The 18,283-nt window shown below is 39.4% G+C and overlaps 1 protein-coding gene across 4 annotated transcripts in view; it reads right to left on the bottom strand.

Moving 5' to 3' along the window:
• Window positions 1–3,518: 3,518 nt before the first annotated feature.
• Window positions 3,519–18,283, bottom strand: part of GAB1 (GRB2 associated binding protein 1) — a 100,701-nt gene continuing 85,936 nt past the window's right edge. For 3 of the 4 annotated variants that reach the window (XM_032685372.1, XM_032685375.1, XM_032685374.1), the window contains 5 exons: window positions 12,616–12,705; window positions 10,355–10,448; window positions 9,880–10,003; window positions 6,758–6,880; window positions 3,519–5,417 (listed from right to left, as the gene is read on the bottom strand). In XM_032685372.1, coding sequence (XP_032541263.1) covers window positions 5,259–5,417; window positions 6,758–6,880; window positions 9,880–10,003; window positions 10,355–10,448; window positions 12,616–12,705 — 590 coding nt within the window. In that variant the 3' untranslated portion in view covers window positions 3,519–5,258. The remainder of the gene's footprint in view (window positions 5,418–6,757; window positions 6,881–9,879; window positions 10,004–10,354; window positions 10,449–12,615; window positions 12,706–18,283) is intronic. The other variant, XM_032685376.1, reaches the window with a different exon arrangement.

Genomic DNA, 18,283 nt, shown 5'->3' with positions numbered 1-18,283 from the left:
GTCTAAGAACAACTCAACTCTCTTGCAATGTCTACAAATAAATTCAATAAAGCATTGAGATGCCCTATATAAGCCTCTTTTGCTTTCCCCAAATCAAAAGCATTTTATTTCATACTTAAAATACATTTGGTTGATTCTAGAAGTAATACTAAGCCTGGTTCTACTTTGTGTTATACCTGTTAAATATTTTCAGCAGACTGGATTTCCACATCCTCTCCTGAACTGCAATCAAACCATCTGGGTACCCTGTGCAAGCCCCACAGACACACACTAAACCCAGGACCTCACACAGCATTTAATAAAATCTTATTAGGATTGGCCTTTCTCAAAATTGATGTGACACACATTTTTTTATTATTTCACCGCAGATATACCTTACCAGAAAAGGCTTGGCAATGATTACAGATCCTGTGAGAATTTTCAAGAGCATATCCCAGTGATTACTACAAAGGCTGATTTTATAACTACAAGAAAATTTCGAGAGTCTCTGTTTTAGCAACCCTGTGTTTTATGTTCTGAACTGTACAGGATTTTTTTTTCTATTCCATTTTACTGTAGTACACTAAAACATTATGTGTGTGCGCAGCAGATCATACAACTACACCCTTCAACTAACCTCTTTTAAAAAAGTTGAAGCCAACATAGATGGTCCCTTTCAAATAAAACATGGACATTTTCTTCTAAAGACCATCTAGAAAGAAAACCACTGGCATCAGAACAGTTTAGCTCTGTTCATCTAACGACGAGATGGCACAACCCACAACCTTTCACCCGGTCATGCATCCAATGCCTACTATCCTTCCACTTCTGATACTGAAACTTAACACCAAGGATGCCAAACCATAAACATATACTGGGAAACTTATCATGTCAAAGACATTGTTCATAACCATCTCAAGCACCTTTTCTTTTTGTCCCACTTTGAGGTTCAGTTCTCAACCTGACAAGGTACAAAATGCTTGTTTGGTTAAGGCAAAAAGCCAAAAACCTCATTGCTTGGTATGTGGTTCATCTACACCCGATCAACACAATGTTTCTGTGGAACATTTATTACACTAATTGCTGGACAAGCACCTGTTATTTGTGGTCATGGACCACACTGGCATTCCCAAGTAATAAGACAAACAACAAGAAATGAACCTTAAAGAAGCAGCTTGGTGCAATGCACAGATACCAAGAGCAGACGCAGGAAATATGGAGGATAATCTCCAAATTTAAGTTCATCTCTTAAGAGCTAGAGGTATGAATATTTAAACAGATCAAGTGACATTATTGATGTCTAAATTGTACACTTGTATGGCAATACCATTTTTGTATTGTAGGGCCTTTGCCTTGAGCAAATAAACATCCTTTGGCTCTTCATGACACAAACCTCTATAGTTAAGGATGGAATGGAAGCTCTGTCCAGGGCTGCTAAATTTCCAAAACACTTTTGTAGGACTTATACATATATATATATATATATATAAATTCACTGCTGCAGGCAGTAATAGCTAAGCTTAAATGTCACTGCGATAAAAATCTTGCTTAGCTCATAGTGCACTGTGAAAGATGTAGAGCTGCCCATCGCTCCAATGACTCCCTACATGGACCAATGAATTCTAAATTACTTAATTAAAACAGCCATGTTGTAATCTGTCTGTACGCCTCAAGTGTGGCACTATGGCACAACCATCACACATGAGTGGGTTGTTAATATTGTTTTAACATAAATACAATTCTCAGTAAAGTAAAAAAGACTACACAGGGTGAAAAAGTGTGGCCGTTGGTACTTACCAGATAACACAATGTTCAGATGATACCATGGGGCGATACCGAATCACCTCTAGAGTCAATCGGAGTGCACGAGGCACTAAGTTTTTCTATTGATTTCTGTGATGTTGTGTATTTGTAAAAGACCTATTACATACATATATTTGCAGTTTATAATGAACCTGGTTTATGAAGGTTATACAGCAATGAAAACTATATCCACAACTGGTAACAGGTTGTTTTAGCGAAACAAGAAAGAACTTACCTGTCTAGAAATAGAACACTTGACAAACAACATTCACAAAATACTTCTGCACCAGTATCTACTGGGGTTTCCACCAGCATCCCTCCAACTAGTGTGGCCTCACAAAGCTAGTAACAGAAAGTGGCACAAAGGCTAATATCAGTCCAGCTCACTTTCTACTGCCTACAGTTTTATGATTCACATTTTCAATTTAATATTCACATCCTCAGACCATCAAAGAGCTCAGACACGTCTGCAGCATGAAGCCCCTCTAGCTTTACAGGTGAAAATGAGTCATATCATCAAAAGTTAGTATCACGCCTCTGATTCTGAACACACTCTGGAAGACATGTAAGTAGGGAAAATGTATTAGGAATAAGGGGGAGAAAAGTGCTAAGGAATCTAAATAAAGAGAAATTTTGGACTGTTATTCAAAAAGCATTATACTGTCTGTACAGTGTGAAAATTTCTGTTTTCCTTAGCAGAAGAAAGGGAAAAAGCCTAAAAATTGAGAGTGGATTCTCAATCATAATAACATCAACGTTGTGAATGCTGCCAAATATTAAATGAAGAAAGAATAGGTGTAATCTGTAAACCAAGGACTGATATCAGCAAACTTAAAGCAAACCCACCTTCTATCACTAGCTGAGCAAGAGAGGTCAGCCTAGGAAACTGATTCTTTCAGGCTTTTATACCTAGGTCTCAGAGATTCTCACAACATCTGAAAACATAGCATTGATATTTAAATATCAGTATCGTAAAAACCCAAAGAGTTTTAAAAATAAAACATAGTCATGTAGTTGGTCAATGTTTCAAGGACAGACAAGTTAGGATTAGGTAAAAGATTCCAAACATTCTCCCTCAAATTCTCCCGCCTCTTGAGAGACTAAAGAAACATAAGTTTGAAATATTCCAAGATCCTCTCGCTCCTCAGGTGCAGGCATGAGTGTAGGAGTCCACAGCGTGGGTTCTTCTCCCCAGTGGCAAGCACCGAAACAATTGTGTAGGATAAACAGCAGAGTGATACTTCAACCACGTTTGTGAAGAATTATGGGCATCTCACCAGTCAAGATGCACAGCTGCCATTGCTGTGGTAAAATGCCTCAAGCCAATGCCCTCAAACAAAATATCATTACATTAGTTACCAAGTACTCACCATGCCTGTGGCTGCTTCAGCTGTGGCATCAGTGAAGGAGAGTTTGTTATGGGATAGCAAGACCATCAAAGCAGAGCTGAGCTACAGCTCCAGAATCTTTACAGATCTGAGATAATTTTGATGGAGCCATCAAGTTATCCCTGACTCACATCACTGCTTCAGGCTCCCAGAGGAGTGAGAGTTCACATCGTTTACCTTCTTGGTGCAGGGTTTTAAATCAGAGATTCTTTCTGAGAATTGTTTTAGCTGTACATCTGTCTTTTGAGAGGTACTAAGAGGCAGTCTACGATTTTGATCAAGGGTGGTTGGTTATCCAGGCACCCTCACGGACGCACTGACCCCAGTTTGCTGTTTCACAGGACAGAGTTTACACGTCAAAACCGAACAACTTGATTTATTTAAAATTCACCTCAAAATGCATTGTGTTTAGTTTCTCTTTTAAAATGAACATTCAAAGCATCAAAATATTACTAATTTAAAAAGAATCTTTGTTAAGAATAAGATAATTTACATACTGTAGATTGTGGCTGTGAGGGGAAAGAAACAACCAATGGTAGATTAGGCACAGTACTAAGGCCAACATGCCAGAAAACAATGCAGCTCTATGCTCAACTTTTAAATGATCTGGACAAAATAAAACAATTGGGTGGGAAAATGAAACCAACCACTTACTTGAGGGTGTTTGTGTAAAATGAGAGTGTTAGTAAGTTTTCTATCTAGACCTAACTCATTCATGTATTTAAAAAATCTCTATCTTCTTCCAAATAACAAAAAAATGTTTCTAAAACCAAGGCAGATTATTATTTGGAACTGGCATAGTAAAATAAAGGATCACAGTATAGAGAGCTTAAAATCCTGTACCAGGAAAGAGCAACGAGTGGTTTACAAGGGGATCATTTAGGTATATTATCTAATTTTTAAAAACAGAGATATAAAATATCAGTTGCATAGGGATTTAAATATAAGGCCAAGCAGGAGATTAAAGTAAAATAGAGCTCATAAGAAGGGCACTATGGTGTCAAAACATAGTATTTCCATTTGAATTAATGTCTAATTCAAAATCACAGTATTTTGCTAGTACTACAAAAAGTGAATGTCAAACTGTCCCATTAATCTCAAACTGAAAACTGACATTAGAACTTCTAAATAGTACAAAACTAAAGCTCATTGTCTAAACCTGATCAGTGTATTAGCACAACAGTGCTTGGTACGTACCTGATTTATATACTCTACCTTCTGTAAATAATATAAAGGTTATTTCTTGTTAATAAGTGTGAGATCACAATATTACTGCATGCCATCAGTGGTTTGCAGGCTTACTTGATATTTAATTATTCAGTCTTTGAAAGTGTAAGATCCCACCCTGCAGAATCTTCACCCATTGAACACAGAACACTGTCATTAATAAAATACAATAGAAGTTCCACCACTAACAACTAACATATAAGCCAGGATTGTAGGTCTAAACCCAGTACAGTTCATTATTATTAACTCACAGCAATTTTTGTTAGGAAGGTAACCTGTAGACTTCCAAATAATCTTGTGTGTATTAAATAGAAACAAGTATGTAACTAACGGTCGTCTCTTGGCATTTCAAGTAGATTATTCAATTGTGAAAGTACTTCTGCAAAATCAATTTTGAGTTGTTAAAATGAAGTTCAAATATTAATTTCCATATCTACATGTAGCTTAATTAACCTAAAATCGTAAGGAATAGTAGTGTAAGGAAAAAAGAATTCTCCAGATGAATTAGGCATTAAGGTATACTTACTGGGAATACCTGAACCAACATTGTAACTGAAAAAGTGCATAAACATGGTAATACTACAAATGTGTTAACTACAGAACAAAAGGTTTTCTGAAAGCTAAGTGATATTATTTTACATGTTATTTACAGGCTGCGATTTTTCCAGACACCACAGAGCCAATTTATGATCTGACAAGTTCCTTTGATATATTCAAAGTGTCCCTTGGCTTCCATCCTATTCGGTCAAGAACCTGCTCACTGGTGAATCAGGTGCTGTACAGTTGAACAACACTGCCGTTGTGGTTCTGTAATTCTTCAGAATTCGCTTCTTCCTGTTCTTTCAAGACAGAGCAGTATTTTCACTTCACGCTTTTCGTAGGTGTTTCAGACTCCGTAGACTGTCTCCCATCAGTCCAGGCCTCTCGTGTGCTCTTCAGTGCTAACGTTTTCTGCTGGTCGACCACCACGTAATCAACTCTCTCGTCCGCCACGCTGCTGCCCGAGCCACTGCTCTTCTTCTGGAAAAGGCAAGGAAGAGTGAAAAACATGTTAAAATAAATTACCAGCAAAAAGTAAGTAGATGTCCCAAACAGATATAAAACAAGCATAGGTTTTCCTGAAAGGTCCGAGACTGTCTCTTGGATTGACCATTTGAGAAAGTAGTTAAGTCTTTGACAACCTCTCCCACAGCATACTCCTGAAAAAGCTGGCAGCCCACAGCTTGGACAGGGGCACTCTGTGCTGGGTTAGGAACTGGCTGGAGGGCCGGGTCCAGAGGGTGGTGGGGAATGGGGCTGCATCCAGTTGGGAGCCGGTCACTAGTGGTGTCCCCCAGGGATCAGTGTTGGGCCCAGTTCTGTTTAATGCCTTTACTGATGACCTGGATGAGGGGATTGAGTCCATCATTAGCAAACTTGCAGATGACACTAAGTTGGGGAGGAGTGTCGATCAGCTGGAAGGCAGGAGGGCTCTGCAGAGGGACCTGGACAGACTGGAGAGTTGGGCTGATTCCAGTGGGATGAGGTTCAACAACACCAAGTGCTGAGTCCTGCACTTTGGCCACAACAACCCCCTGCAGTGCTACTGGCTGGGGACAGAGTGGCTGGAGAGCAGAAAGGGACCTGGGAGTTTGGATTGACAGGAAGCTGAACATGAGCCAGCAGTGTGCCCAGGTGGCCAAGAAGGCCAATGGCATCCTGGCCTGGATCAGGAACAGTGTGGCCAACAGGTGCAGGGAAGTGATTCTTCCCCTGTACTCAGCACTGATGAGGCCACACCTGGAGTGTTGTGTCCAGTTCTGGGCCCCTCAGTTCAGGAAGGATATTGAGGTGCTGGAGCAGGTCCAGAGAAGAGCAATGAGGCTGGAGAAGGGACTGGAGCACAAGTGCTGTGAGGAGAGGCTGAGGGAGCTGGGGCTGTGCAGCCTGGAGAAGAGGAGGCTCAGGGGAGACCTCATCGCTCTCTACAACTCCCTGACAGGAGGTTGTAGCCAGGTGGGGGTTGGTCTCTTCTCCCAGGCAGCTCTCAGCAAGACAAGAGGGCATGGTCTTAAGCTCTGCCAGGGGAGTTTAGGTTGGATATTAGGAAGAAATTCTTTACAGAGAGGGTAATCAGGCATTGGAATGGGCTGCCCAGGGAAGTGGTGGATTCTCTATCCCTGGAGGTTTTTAAGATGAGACTGGCTGTGGCACTTAGTGCCATGGTCTAGTAACCATGGCAGTGTCTCAGAGGTCTTTTCCAACCTGGCTGACTCTGTGATTCTACGATTTTGCTGGAGGCTCCCTCTTTCCCAGCAACTACTTGTGAATCGATTTTAAACTCCTGATGGCAGGACTGCAAGAGCTGAAGATCTGCTTACCTTACGAGGTGGGGTAGATTTTCCAGAATCTAGGTCCAGATCTAAATACTCTACTTGTTTGTCTCCTTTAGGTTTTACCATAGGGCTGCTTCCTCCATCAAGACTGTTGCTTCCAAACAAATTCTGAAATCATAATATAAATAACTTCAGCTACAAATGTATGTGCTAGTGGTCCACATTATCAAATATGCTTATTATAAAACTGCCAAAAGGTTAAAGGTTAAAAAAGTGACTAAGAGCTCTTGCAATCAGTTAAATCATGCAAATTTCATTGACCTTGTAGAACAAGGGGGTATACTGTATGTCAAAACTGGGACAGAGTCAATAGCCAATGGAAGGGAAAAACCCAGAAACCAACCCCCCAAATTTAAGGTTGACACCAAACCCATCTGTGCCTTCCACCTAATGTCTCCTTCATATCATGAGATAAGAATGGAGTGTGCTTTGTTCTTTTTAACTGTAGTTGTTATATCTCAAATTTAGCATTACTTAGTTGCCAACGTTTTTATTTCCTTAAATTGCTGTTTAATACCTACAATAATTTCAGCTTTACAGTAGTGGCAAAACTTCAAATGAAACTTTTACATTTCATTCAAAAGTCATCATGATTAAGCTGAAAATCAAAAAGTATTATTCCATTGTTAAGATCAAAATATTAAAACTTTGGAAAATATGTGTAGGGTTGCCTGAAGTGAATTTGCATTGTATATACCTAAATTTCAATTAGCTCAGACTTTTACGACCTCACCTCCTCTGTCCTCTCCCAGCCTGATCCCTCCCTCTTAACAGGTGTTATAGGAACAGTACAATAGAAGGACTCTTCTCTAAAAGATAAAGAAAAAACAGGAAGACAGAGGGCAGCAGTCAGCAAAAAATGAAGAGGAAGGCAGAAGGAAAGACAGAAGGGTAAGGCTGACAGCAACTTGAAAGAAAAAGCAGAATATTGCTGATTTTATTAAATAAAACAGAAGTATGACATGTCCAAACAAGATGCTTCGAAGCTGATGACAGAAAAAGATGAAGAAGTATGGACTCCTTGCTCAGACAGAGTTGCAACAAATAAAAATTCTCAAAAAGTCTATTTAATAGGCAGATTTTAAAACAAAGGCTGTGAGTTATCTGGAAACATTCTGGTTCTCTAGGAAATAAAATATTTTATGGGTTAAAGCTCAATGGGCTGGGCTTTTTAAACTGAATTTAAATTTGTATCATTCAACTCATTTAATATGAAGTGGTAACAAAGGACAACAAACACAAACAATTGATACGAAGTTCATTTTTGTTGCCCAAATTCTCTAAACAAATTTCTGCATATTTAACATACAAAAATCAGATTCTGTATCAATGTTTCCAGCATAAATTAAAAACCAAAAAATAATCTTGTATTTCAAACAAACTAGGCAGGCAGAACACAGGCATTAGAAAACAAACTTTTAATATAATACAAATGAAACTGAAAGGAAATCTGCAGAACAACCTTAAAGAAGGAACGGTGCAAGCGAACAGAAGATATTAATGACAGGCGCCTGAGCCATGGCATTAATTATACCATCCTGGCATTGGCGTTAAATCCCTGAAACAGCCTTAAGGACCCACAGAAATCCCCAGTTTGGACTGCGATTCTGTGCAGGGAGAACCGCGGGTGGCACTAATCCTCTGTGTAAAATGGGATGTTTCCTGCGCCTGTGAAGGGGGGAACGTCACTGGTTACTTACCAACGGCCCTTGCAAGAGAGGGGCTCGCTTCTAACATCACCAGCAACCCACTGCTGGGGCACATTTCTCCTGGGAAGCACACCTGCACTGCCCACAGGTCAGACATGGCACAAAGCAGGGCTCGGGGTGCTCCGCAGGCTCCTGAGCCGCCAGAGCTGCCCCAGGGCAGTCAGCAGGAGGGGCTCGCTCAGGGGGGCCTAAGGCACAGTATCCAGAGGCAGCAGTGGTGAGCTGAGGGGAGGGAGGCTGGAGGAGACTGGGAGGGTACCCAGAGCAGCAGGGGACAGGGAAGCAAACAGCACTGCGAGAGGAGGGGTCCAGGGTGTAGTAGGGACATGGGCCAGCACATGCCATATAAGGAGGCAGACAAACAAACAGGACAAAAACGGTGCTAGACAGGCCCTCCCCAAAGAAGGTCGTTGGTAAGTGCTTTAAAAATGAAAAATGCTGCTGTATTCCCTAGGAAGAGCCCAAGCTGGAAAACACGGTGAAGGCACTGAACCAGGCTGGATGGGGCTTTGAACAACCCAGTCCTTGCCCATGGCACGGGAGGCTGGAACTAGATGATCTTTGAGGTCCCTTCCAATCCAAACCATTCTATGATTTTATACTGAACAAAAAGCTGAGCTCAAGATTCAGGTTTTCCTCCAGTGTTTTATGGGTATTCTAGACCACATTTCAGTTTAGGCCTAGATCTACTGCTATTCTCTTTCTTTAAACTACTATTATTGTGTCTTCTTTTTCTCTCTCTCCTTTTCCCCCACCCCCAAAGAAAAACCACAGCATGCATCACTAACTTTTCCTAACTAGGTCTTCAGTTACTGCACTGCATGTGAAACTTTATTATCTGAGAAAGTTCTCCCCCAAAGGGGAAAAAATACAGATACTCAATACACACAGACTCCTTCTATCCTCTTCTTTGAAAGAAGCCTAAAAAAGTACACATGGCTGTGTTCCCATAGAATGCAAACAACAAATATCAATCTTCTTCCCCCTGTTCCTTCCACATTTCTTGGAAGATGTCCTTTTAATACAGTTTTTTTAAGCATGTCTCAGAGGTTTTTAGACAGTTTCTTTCCCTTGATGTCATAATACTGAATTGGTGCATAGCCCAAGGACAAGCCATTATAAAGAGGAGACAGTTTCTAGGGAAGAGGTAGAAAAAAAAGTAATGCCTTGAACTGCTTTGTATAATAGATGTATCGACCATTCTCTTTATATGTGACTATGCTCTTAACTTCTTCAGGGAAATCTTACCAAAATGACAGGTTTTCTATGGAATTTTTTTATTATTATTTTGATCTGGAAGTATCAAGGGAGTGATGTTGAGTGAAGGATCTGTGTTTGCATGATTTAAAAGTAAGGACTGCACAGGAAGAGAGTAGTTAAGATGTAGATTTTACATACTGGATCTTCAGTGGACTGATTTGGATTCATGGATACATAATTCTCTTCACTGTCGTGCGAGTCACTGCTGGAAGTTGTGCTATGAACTGAATCCGGTCTGGGAGACACGGGAAACCTGGAGGAGCTAATTACCAGGAATTATTTTACAAACAATACATCTTGAATATCTTAAACCTCCTGGTAAACAACAAAAATAAGCATATTAGAGCGGAAATTTTCATTCAAGTTTACTAGAGTGTCACATTTTTTGGTTATACACAGTCCCTTATACTTAATATTACCAAATAAAAATTCACACAGACACATTTTGTTTCAATATATAGACACACACACACACACACACACATATAACACACTTCCAAAGGAAACTTCAACTTGTATTACACAGGCTAAAAATATAATACACACACACATTTATTAACTTTCTAGTGAACAAAACCAATTCATCTGAATAAGGAAAATCTAAGAAACTTACTCTCGTGCAAAGCTTCTGGTGATAGGAGATCTAACTGGGGCTTGTAATTCTTCCCATTCAGGCAGAGGTTTTATTTCTAGTGGAGCTGGTTTTGCTAAGTAAGAAACAGAGAATCTTAAAGCACAGAACATTCCAGAAAAAAACTTTTATATAATAAATTTTAAATTGTAAATACTAGTTAGGAAAAGGAGACACTGTTCAGTTCTCAGAAATCCATGTTATATTAACTTATATTTTTAATCTTTTCAGGTAATGAAAAGCAACATCAATGAAAAAACAATTAAAATGGAAATTTTTAAAAATCCACCACAGTTTAAGAATTTTGCAGCATATACTTTTACATAGGAATTCTGTTTTGAAAAGAGATTCTGAAAGTGGCAGTATCAGGTTCAGTCTTTACCCTGCCACAATGACTTGTTGAACTGACAAGCCCAGGATAGGGTTGATGGACTGTTTCAGCAGAGCCAACTCTTTTCTTGGCTCATGGACAGTTATAATTATGTAAAATGTGCCCTCGCTGCCCTTACTGATGAGGTTTCACAACTCAAACTGTGGGCAGAACCTGCAGCTAAGACTAAGTCTGCAAAAGTGAGAGATGAGCCAACACCAAGAGGAGCTTGGCTCACTGCACTGCTTATCAAGAGATGAGCAGACTGGTGGTGTGCTTCTGCCATGCATGACAGCTAATATCGTTCTCAAAAAAAGTGCCATTTTTAAATTCCATTTCCAGAACAGAACCACGAATAGACTACTAGTGAGAAACCCATTATCCCTCCCTCCAGCTTGTATGTCTCACCCCTTCTAAACATTAGGAAAAAAAAAAGTATAAAAAGCCTTGTGGGAAAAAAGAAAGAAAAAAAATTAAACAAAAATCACAGAGTCAAACTGCTGTCACAGTTTGAATCTCAACTTCATCCTCCCTAAAACTGTTTTTAGAAAATGAAATGCAATGTCTTTATAGTATCACCCCTTCCTCTCCTTGTCCCTCACTCCATGAGTTTGCTGATTCACTATTGGCAGATTCACTAAGATCAAATGTCAGGCATGTAGCACTAGTTCATGTGGCATAAGAGCTGCCTTAAGTGACCACATGAGGAACTGAGAGAAATCAGTTGCCAGATCAGTGTGTTTGTCTCACAAGGGAAAAGCAGAACTGTACTCATTATACTTTCATTACACTCACTCCTCAGACTGAGTTTATTAAAAGGTCAGCTATCATATACTGAACTTAAGAACTCCAAATTCAAATTTTCTGGATGACTATCAGTCTTTGGTATCCCAACACTTTTCTCCTTTTCCCTGTTAAGAACTGACAATTACATGCTCTAAGCATATCAAGCCTAGTCCAGTAATTCTGCCACTTTCACTCACTTGCTTATAAAAAGCTGCCACCACAGACTCCGAAGAGGAACTACAACTCATCCATCCAGAGATATAAGGTATCAGATGAGATAAGAGTGGCAGAACTGAATGTGACATAGGCAAGATGATACTAAAGCATGAGTGACACAAACTGATCTTTGTGCTTGATCTTGAGCTTGGCTCAAGTCCTCTGTAAAGGTCTGAGTCTACCTGGCAGGTATAAACAGTGGGCAAGGTACTGCTCCAGCAGAAAGAGAGCCAGGACTTTGTCCAAAGCCCACAGCAAAAATATTTCATTCACTTGCAATGGGTTTTAACAACCAAAGGTAAGGATCAATGATATTTCTGTGAGATTTTTAACATTATTCATAATCTCCTCTACTTCTTGTGACTATATGAGGCACCAACTCAGCATGATGGGCTCATCAGACTAATTGCAAACCTCATTAAGATGCATAAACAGATCTCTGCACTAGGATAGGGGCAGAGGATCAATATTTTTCTTCATTTCAGTGTTTAGCCAAAAGCAGGGGACTGAAGTGAGCTGTGATTTCAGGTTATTCCCTAACAAAAGTTATTTCAAGTAACTTAAAAGTTATTATATATAAGTTACAAGTTATATATACATGCTTCTAAATAAACAGATAAAAGTAAATCCAAAATATGAAAAACTACAACTTAAGAGATCAGAACACCCATGTCAATATCAAGGAAATGTTTCCGTGCACTGTTCAAGGAAAGCTGTTGCTTGGCACGGAAAATGCATCCATGATCTTAGACTATAACAGAAGTAAAAAGACTATGCAAGAGATAAAGTTATTGTAGAATAACAGTTTTCTTAATTTTTGCTTCATTTATTTTTATAAAGCTCCATATACATACAGTGCTAAAGTACATACCCTTTCTTCTTGTAGTAAAGTCACCTATGGTTTGTGAATCAGTTCGCTCTAAACCATGTGGTTTAGGTCTTAAAATTTTAGGACTTTGACCTAATTGGTAAAAAGAAGACTCTCTTAATAATATTCTATTTGTAAGTGGAAAATTGGAATTTTGTAAACAAACAGCACAACCCCCTGCAGAAAGATTAATGCCACAAGCATAAGCAAGCTGCTCAAGGAGAGTTTTACAGTCTAGCTGATGCTCACACTAAGGGCTTAAGCACCAAACCAGAAACAAAGAAAACACTGCATGCAAGTAATATGTTGGAGGCAAGCGTAAAAAGTGTACAAAAAGGCTAAAAAGTGCATCAACAGATACTGTAAATAATCACTACTATTAACTGGTTTCATTAAAAAAAAAATTGTATTTGAGGGGTATTGAGCATGAAAGGGGAATAGTCATGTTTCAAATGCAAGTTGAGGTACCCTCAGGGAAATTAAATTCTCCTTAGTCACAATATTCCTTTGGAAACAGTGATACTCTTGGGAGGTCTATTTACTGGGCATCTCCCACTCGAGATGTCCCAAGAATCTTTTTCAGCAATGTATTTGTTAAACTTGTTCCCTAGAGGTCTCCATCTCTCTGTACCAAAGAACACCTCTCTGGCCCTGCAGGCACAGTGGGATTTTCTTTCCATGTTTCCAGCCTGCATACTGTCCCTCCACCACAGCACACCCCAACCTCCACCACAAACGACCCTGTCATGAAAATGCCAATAAGCTCCCTACAGATACCAATGGAACTCCCCTCCCCAAAAGGGTATTCTTTAGCCAACATGACCAAACTGTGCAGGTGTTCCAGGTCACATGTTAAATAAACATGATCGACAATGTGTAATAGCCCTAAGCTTCCATTAAGTCTATCTGAAAAGGTGTTAATATCAAAAAAGGTGAATGCCTTCAAGAGGTCCACCAAGAAGCCTTCTGAAAGGTAAATCTTTACAATAAATCAAATGAAAAGTTTAAATCTGATAATGTTAGGAAATTGCCCTACAGCACAAAATGGAAAAGGACTGGTACAGACTCAGATGTGGGCTGGTACTCCCAGCAATGAGTGAGAACGCTTTGTAAAAAAATAAACTTGGCAACAAACACAAGAAGTTTGCAAATCTCTACCCCAAGGGTTTTGCATATGAAGTGCTCTATTACTGTTATCACTGAAGTATTGGGAATAATCAAGTAACAACAAGAAAGGTAAACACAATGGTTTTATACTGCATCTTAACTTCTACATAGTGCTTCTGAGAGACCATGCAGGTAAGATAAAATTTATTTATTTACTAGTAGTGCTGCTTAGCAACTTCCTTAAAAAGAAAAAGACATGGAATTATTTTGACATAGACAGTTCTTTCCCAATTTCAAAATCAGATGCTCCCTTAAATGGCTCGATGTGCCGATGGAAAGGGTGAGCAGTTGGGCAATGCTGACCAAAGACACAGATTGCAAAGTGGAACACAAAAGTATTTCTGTACAGTGTACTGTTGACTGGAGCCAAGTCAAAAGCACGACCCAACATGTTGGTGTACTTAACTCTGAGCTGAACCAATACTCTTAAGTACCTTGCCTACAACTCTCTGATAAAAGCTGGCCTGTATAAAAAGACCAGGATCTTAAAATCGATTGAACAAATGTAGAAGTTCAAATGCAAACACCTCTTATTAAGAACAATTTGATGCTCAATATCATTATGTGATCATATTAATTTTGTGTTCCGCAGTTTTAAAATCTGATTTAAAAGAAATCTGGCCCAATACAACTCAACTTAAAATGCCAATCAATTGACATACGAGCACAGATCATAAGTACAGTGAGAAAACTAGCAGAGGTAAGAGAGTTAATGAAATTATTTAAGCAGTGTGTACTTTATAACCTCTGTTCTTATAACCAAACAGACTGAAGTGCCTGAAACCCGTAATACAGAGATAAGCTCAAGGAACTCATGGTTGTGACTCATTATTTCTACTCATGCTAATGATGCTACGTGGTCTGGTGCAGCCAACCTTTCTGAACTATGATTAGCCCTATTTGTAAAACATGGATATTATGTAACTGCCTGCTTCACACTTAATTTAGCACTTACAAACCACTCCAAGATTTCAGAAGTACAGGTCCCTATAATACTTCTCTTCCACATCAGACATAAACATACAAAACTCACTGAGCTTTCATCTCTTGCTGCTGGAAGACTGTTCAACCTCAGTAAATGTGATGGCAAAACAGCTTGCTGCTACCAACCAGCCAGGATAGTGCAATTCCTGGACCTTAATATGTCACAGAGAATTAAAATATTTGGGCAGGGTGTTTTCTTTTTCCTCCCTGCAAAACAAAAATCCAAAAGGCCTAATCTCTGTCGAGAAGCTTATACTGTGTAACAGGAAAGACCCCATACCGGGCACAGCAAAAGGGGAGGGAAGGGGGGGGAGATCAAAATCACAAAACTGAGATTATGTATTTGTCTAAGTGCAGAACTCCTATACCCCCTTTTTGCCCATTTAAGAAGATCAAGTGACACGAGCTAGGGCACTGAAAGCCCTTAATAATATCCCTTACTGCCTTCAAAAGACAGAATTTCCCCCAAGAGCACCTCTGAGAAGCAACAAGCTAAATATAATGCTGAGGAGAAAGTGCCTCATCCAGCACACTGATCTCCCTCATCTACCCCCAAATAATCACTAAAGGTAAGTGTCACAGGGCTGTTCTTCAAATCAGCACAGTGAAGGTGGAAGGACAGTAGGGCTCTATGGAAAGCCTGGCTCTGTAGAGCATTCCAACGCCAGCAATATTGAGGAACGCATTTCCTGTGGTTCCCACAGGCCCAGATTTACCTCATCTCATGTTCAGGCATTCACAAAAAACAACACTTTTAACTTACACACCTATTCTGGGAAAGATAAATCCAGGATTAAAAAAGAAAAAAAGGTTTTATTTATGTAATTTTACTTTTTTTTAACCGAAAAGGAAATAAATTATGTTGCAACACCACTGGATGCAAACCTACAAGGGGAGAAAAAAAACCCTAAATAAATTATGTCAAGTGAAACCAACCAAACAAGAAGTGAAAATTAGATGTTTTCACTGATCAGTCAAGTCACCACCTGTGAAATGCAAAATGCTCCAGCCAGGAGAGAGAGAAGCTCAGCCTCTGCACGTTCTATCAGACGAACAGTGCACAAGGGCACTCTGAGCTGAAAAATCACTAATGAAGTCTATTTTTCTAACAAATGGCTGCTTGTACAAACTGCCAGGCAGAACAGGCGATGGTGGCTCCAGCATTAGAGCGCACTCAGACACATGAATTCTGCTCCTGGCATTTCGGTGCATGTCAATGCTGCCTTTGTCTGAGAAGTCATCAGGAGAAGAGTCCATTTCACATGTTTGATTTGGTTTCAAGTAACGGTTTCAACTGAAAAACCTTTCGGGTTTTGCATCAGCTAATTGTATTCTCTTGTTGTTTTCCATAAAACACTTGGAATATAGCCTTGAGGGGAAAAAACATGTCCCACTGCAGCGAATTCCTGCATCGACGTAGGTGGGTCCCAACGTTTTTGTGGACGTAACACTGAGGAGCCTCGTTTGTTTTCAAGCTATTGCCTCGAAGCAGCAGTACTGAACATGACTTCTGTTAAGGACACTTCTTTCCTGACTGGCTGCTCGCTCCATGGCTTGCTGGTGAGGGATTGTACATCAGGAAATTGCAAACATCGTCACAGAAGAGGCCAACTCTCTATTTAAATATCAGCTATTTAGGGCTTAAAATTTTAAGGGAAATATACTAATGTGATATAAAATTTAAGAAATGTGTGATCTGTTAATGCTGTTTCCTGGCCAACGGGAGTAATCCACATGAGACAAGGAGATCAGACATAGGAATGTTAGAGCAGTGCTCTACTTGGAATAGCAGGGGGAGAGCAAAAGTAAAAAACAGCTACATAAGTGCCCTGCATCCACAAAAGTACTTTCAGAGAGAAGAATAACAGCAGTTTCTTGTTTCCATTAAAAAATACACATCTTTCCCCCTTTTCTTTGTTACTAGAGGAAACCGAAATTTGCACTGAGGTCAAAAAATTCCTGTACTCAGAATCACTGTAGATTTTTCCCTGGAAAACAAGGCTGAAACTCACTGTCTTACTCCCACAGGATTTATTATTTGGTTTTCAATTTTGCAGAATAAACCCCTGCTTTCCTTCTCTTCCTCTTCCTCACCCCAGTGAACTCTGATTCCCAAGTACATGGTCTTCAGCACAGAGCTCTACAAATACCCTGAATTTGCTTTTTTATCTCTGTTTTTATAAGACTATTTCCTGCCAAGGTACTTCTAATTAGAAACATGTATTTAGTTATACAACATTCAAATGGATTTCCATAGTAATATCCACCATCAATCATGTGCTTTGTTCTGGTCAGTGATGTGACATGAATGGTGATAACTACAGCCTCTTTAGGAAACCAACTTATTCTTCAGTATTATGAAATACAAAAAGCAGTCACCTAAAGAGAGGCTCTCCAGTTTTCTCAGACATCTTTACCTTCTCAAAATAACTTTTCTCAGAGAACTGATACTTTGAATGCTCCAGAAATTAAGAATGAATTTGAAAAAAAAATAATCTGATTATGAAGAAATCCAACTGGATGTGACAGCTAAGGTTCACTGGTATTCCTAAAATATTTGCCAAATGCCATGAAACTATTCAGAGAATACCAAAGCTATTAATCATCAAAATACTATTTGACTGCTCTAATTTGTGAGTAACTCTACATGTCTGTATTTTAAAATCCCCCAAAGCATGATGAACTAAAAGTATTCAATAACAAAGTACAGTGTTCTGGAGTGTTCATTGATTAGCAGTTCAAACCTGCACTAAGATTCATTAAGTGCAATGGACTTCAAAAACAAAACACAAAAAAAGTAATGGAATTTAACTTGTTCACTGGAAAAGTAAAGCCTAACATTAAGCCTATAAAAAACCCAAGGGAATAGCATGACAATATGTGCATCAAAAACTATGTTTTCCTAAAAGAAAGCAATAAGCACACAAAGAACAAAAGAAAAATTCTAGGGAGGGGAAAAAAAGAGGGTGTTATTACCCTTGTTCACTTGTTCCTGCTCTCCCTGGTATCTTTGGAGTTAAAAACTACCATCTCTACCGGTAGCATCAGAGCAAGTATTGCAGTTTGTCTTTAGAAAACTCATGTGTTTGATTTTCTTAAAGCCATTGTGTCCAGCAAAGCGGAGCTTCCTTTGCAGCTGCGATGCAGCCATCCAAACGAAATCTTTACTGAAATTATTTGTTGTTTCAAAGTTTTGTGAGACAAATCACAGCTGCAAGTTAAGGGCTGGAGTATCACAGCAAGGAGTTATGTAAACTTCATTTCGAGCTATTAAGTAAAAATTAGACTTGTAGAAATAGTTTGTACAGGCAGGAGGAAGTTTAATTTTCAGCTAAATAGGAGCCTTTGGAGCTTGTGGGGGATCAAAGAAGAAAAAAAAAATTCAATAAATTTGTATTCAACTTGCTTTAGGAATTCTGACGAAGCACCAAAACTTCCCCCCAAAACAGAATTTTTTAGAATTCCTAAAAAGAATGAACAGGAGTTTCCAAGAGAGAAAAGAAGGATTAAATGCCTGGAT

Source organism: Chiroxiphia lanceolata, chromosome 4 (genome assembly GCF_009829145.1).
Source record: "Chiroxiphia lanceolata isolate bChiLan1 chromosome 4, bChiLan1.pri, whole genome shotgun sequence".
NCBI lineage: Eukaryota > Metazoa > Chordata > Aves > Passeriformes > Pipridae > Chiroxiphia > Chiroxiphia lanceolata.
The sequence above is the reverse complement of the archived record's forward strand: the minus strand, read 5'-3'. Positions and strand labels throughout refer to the sequence as shown.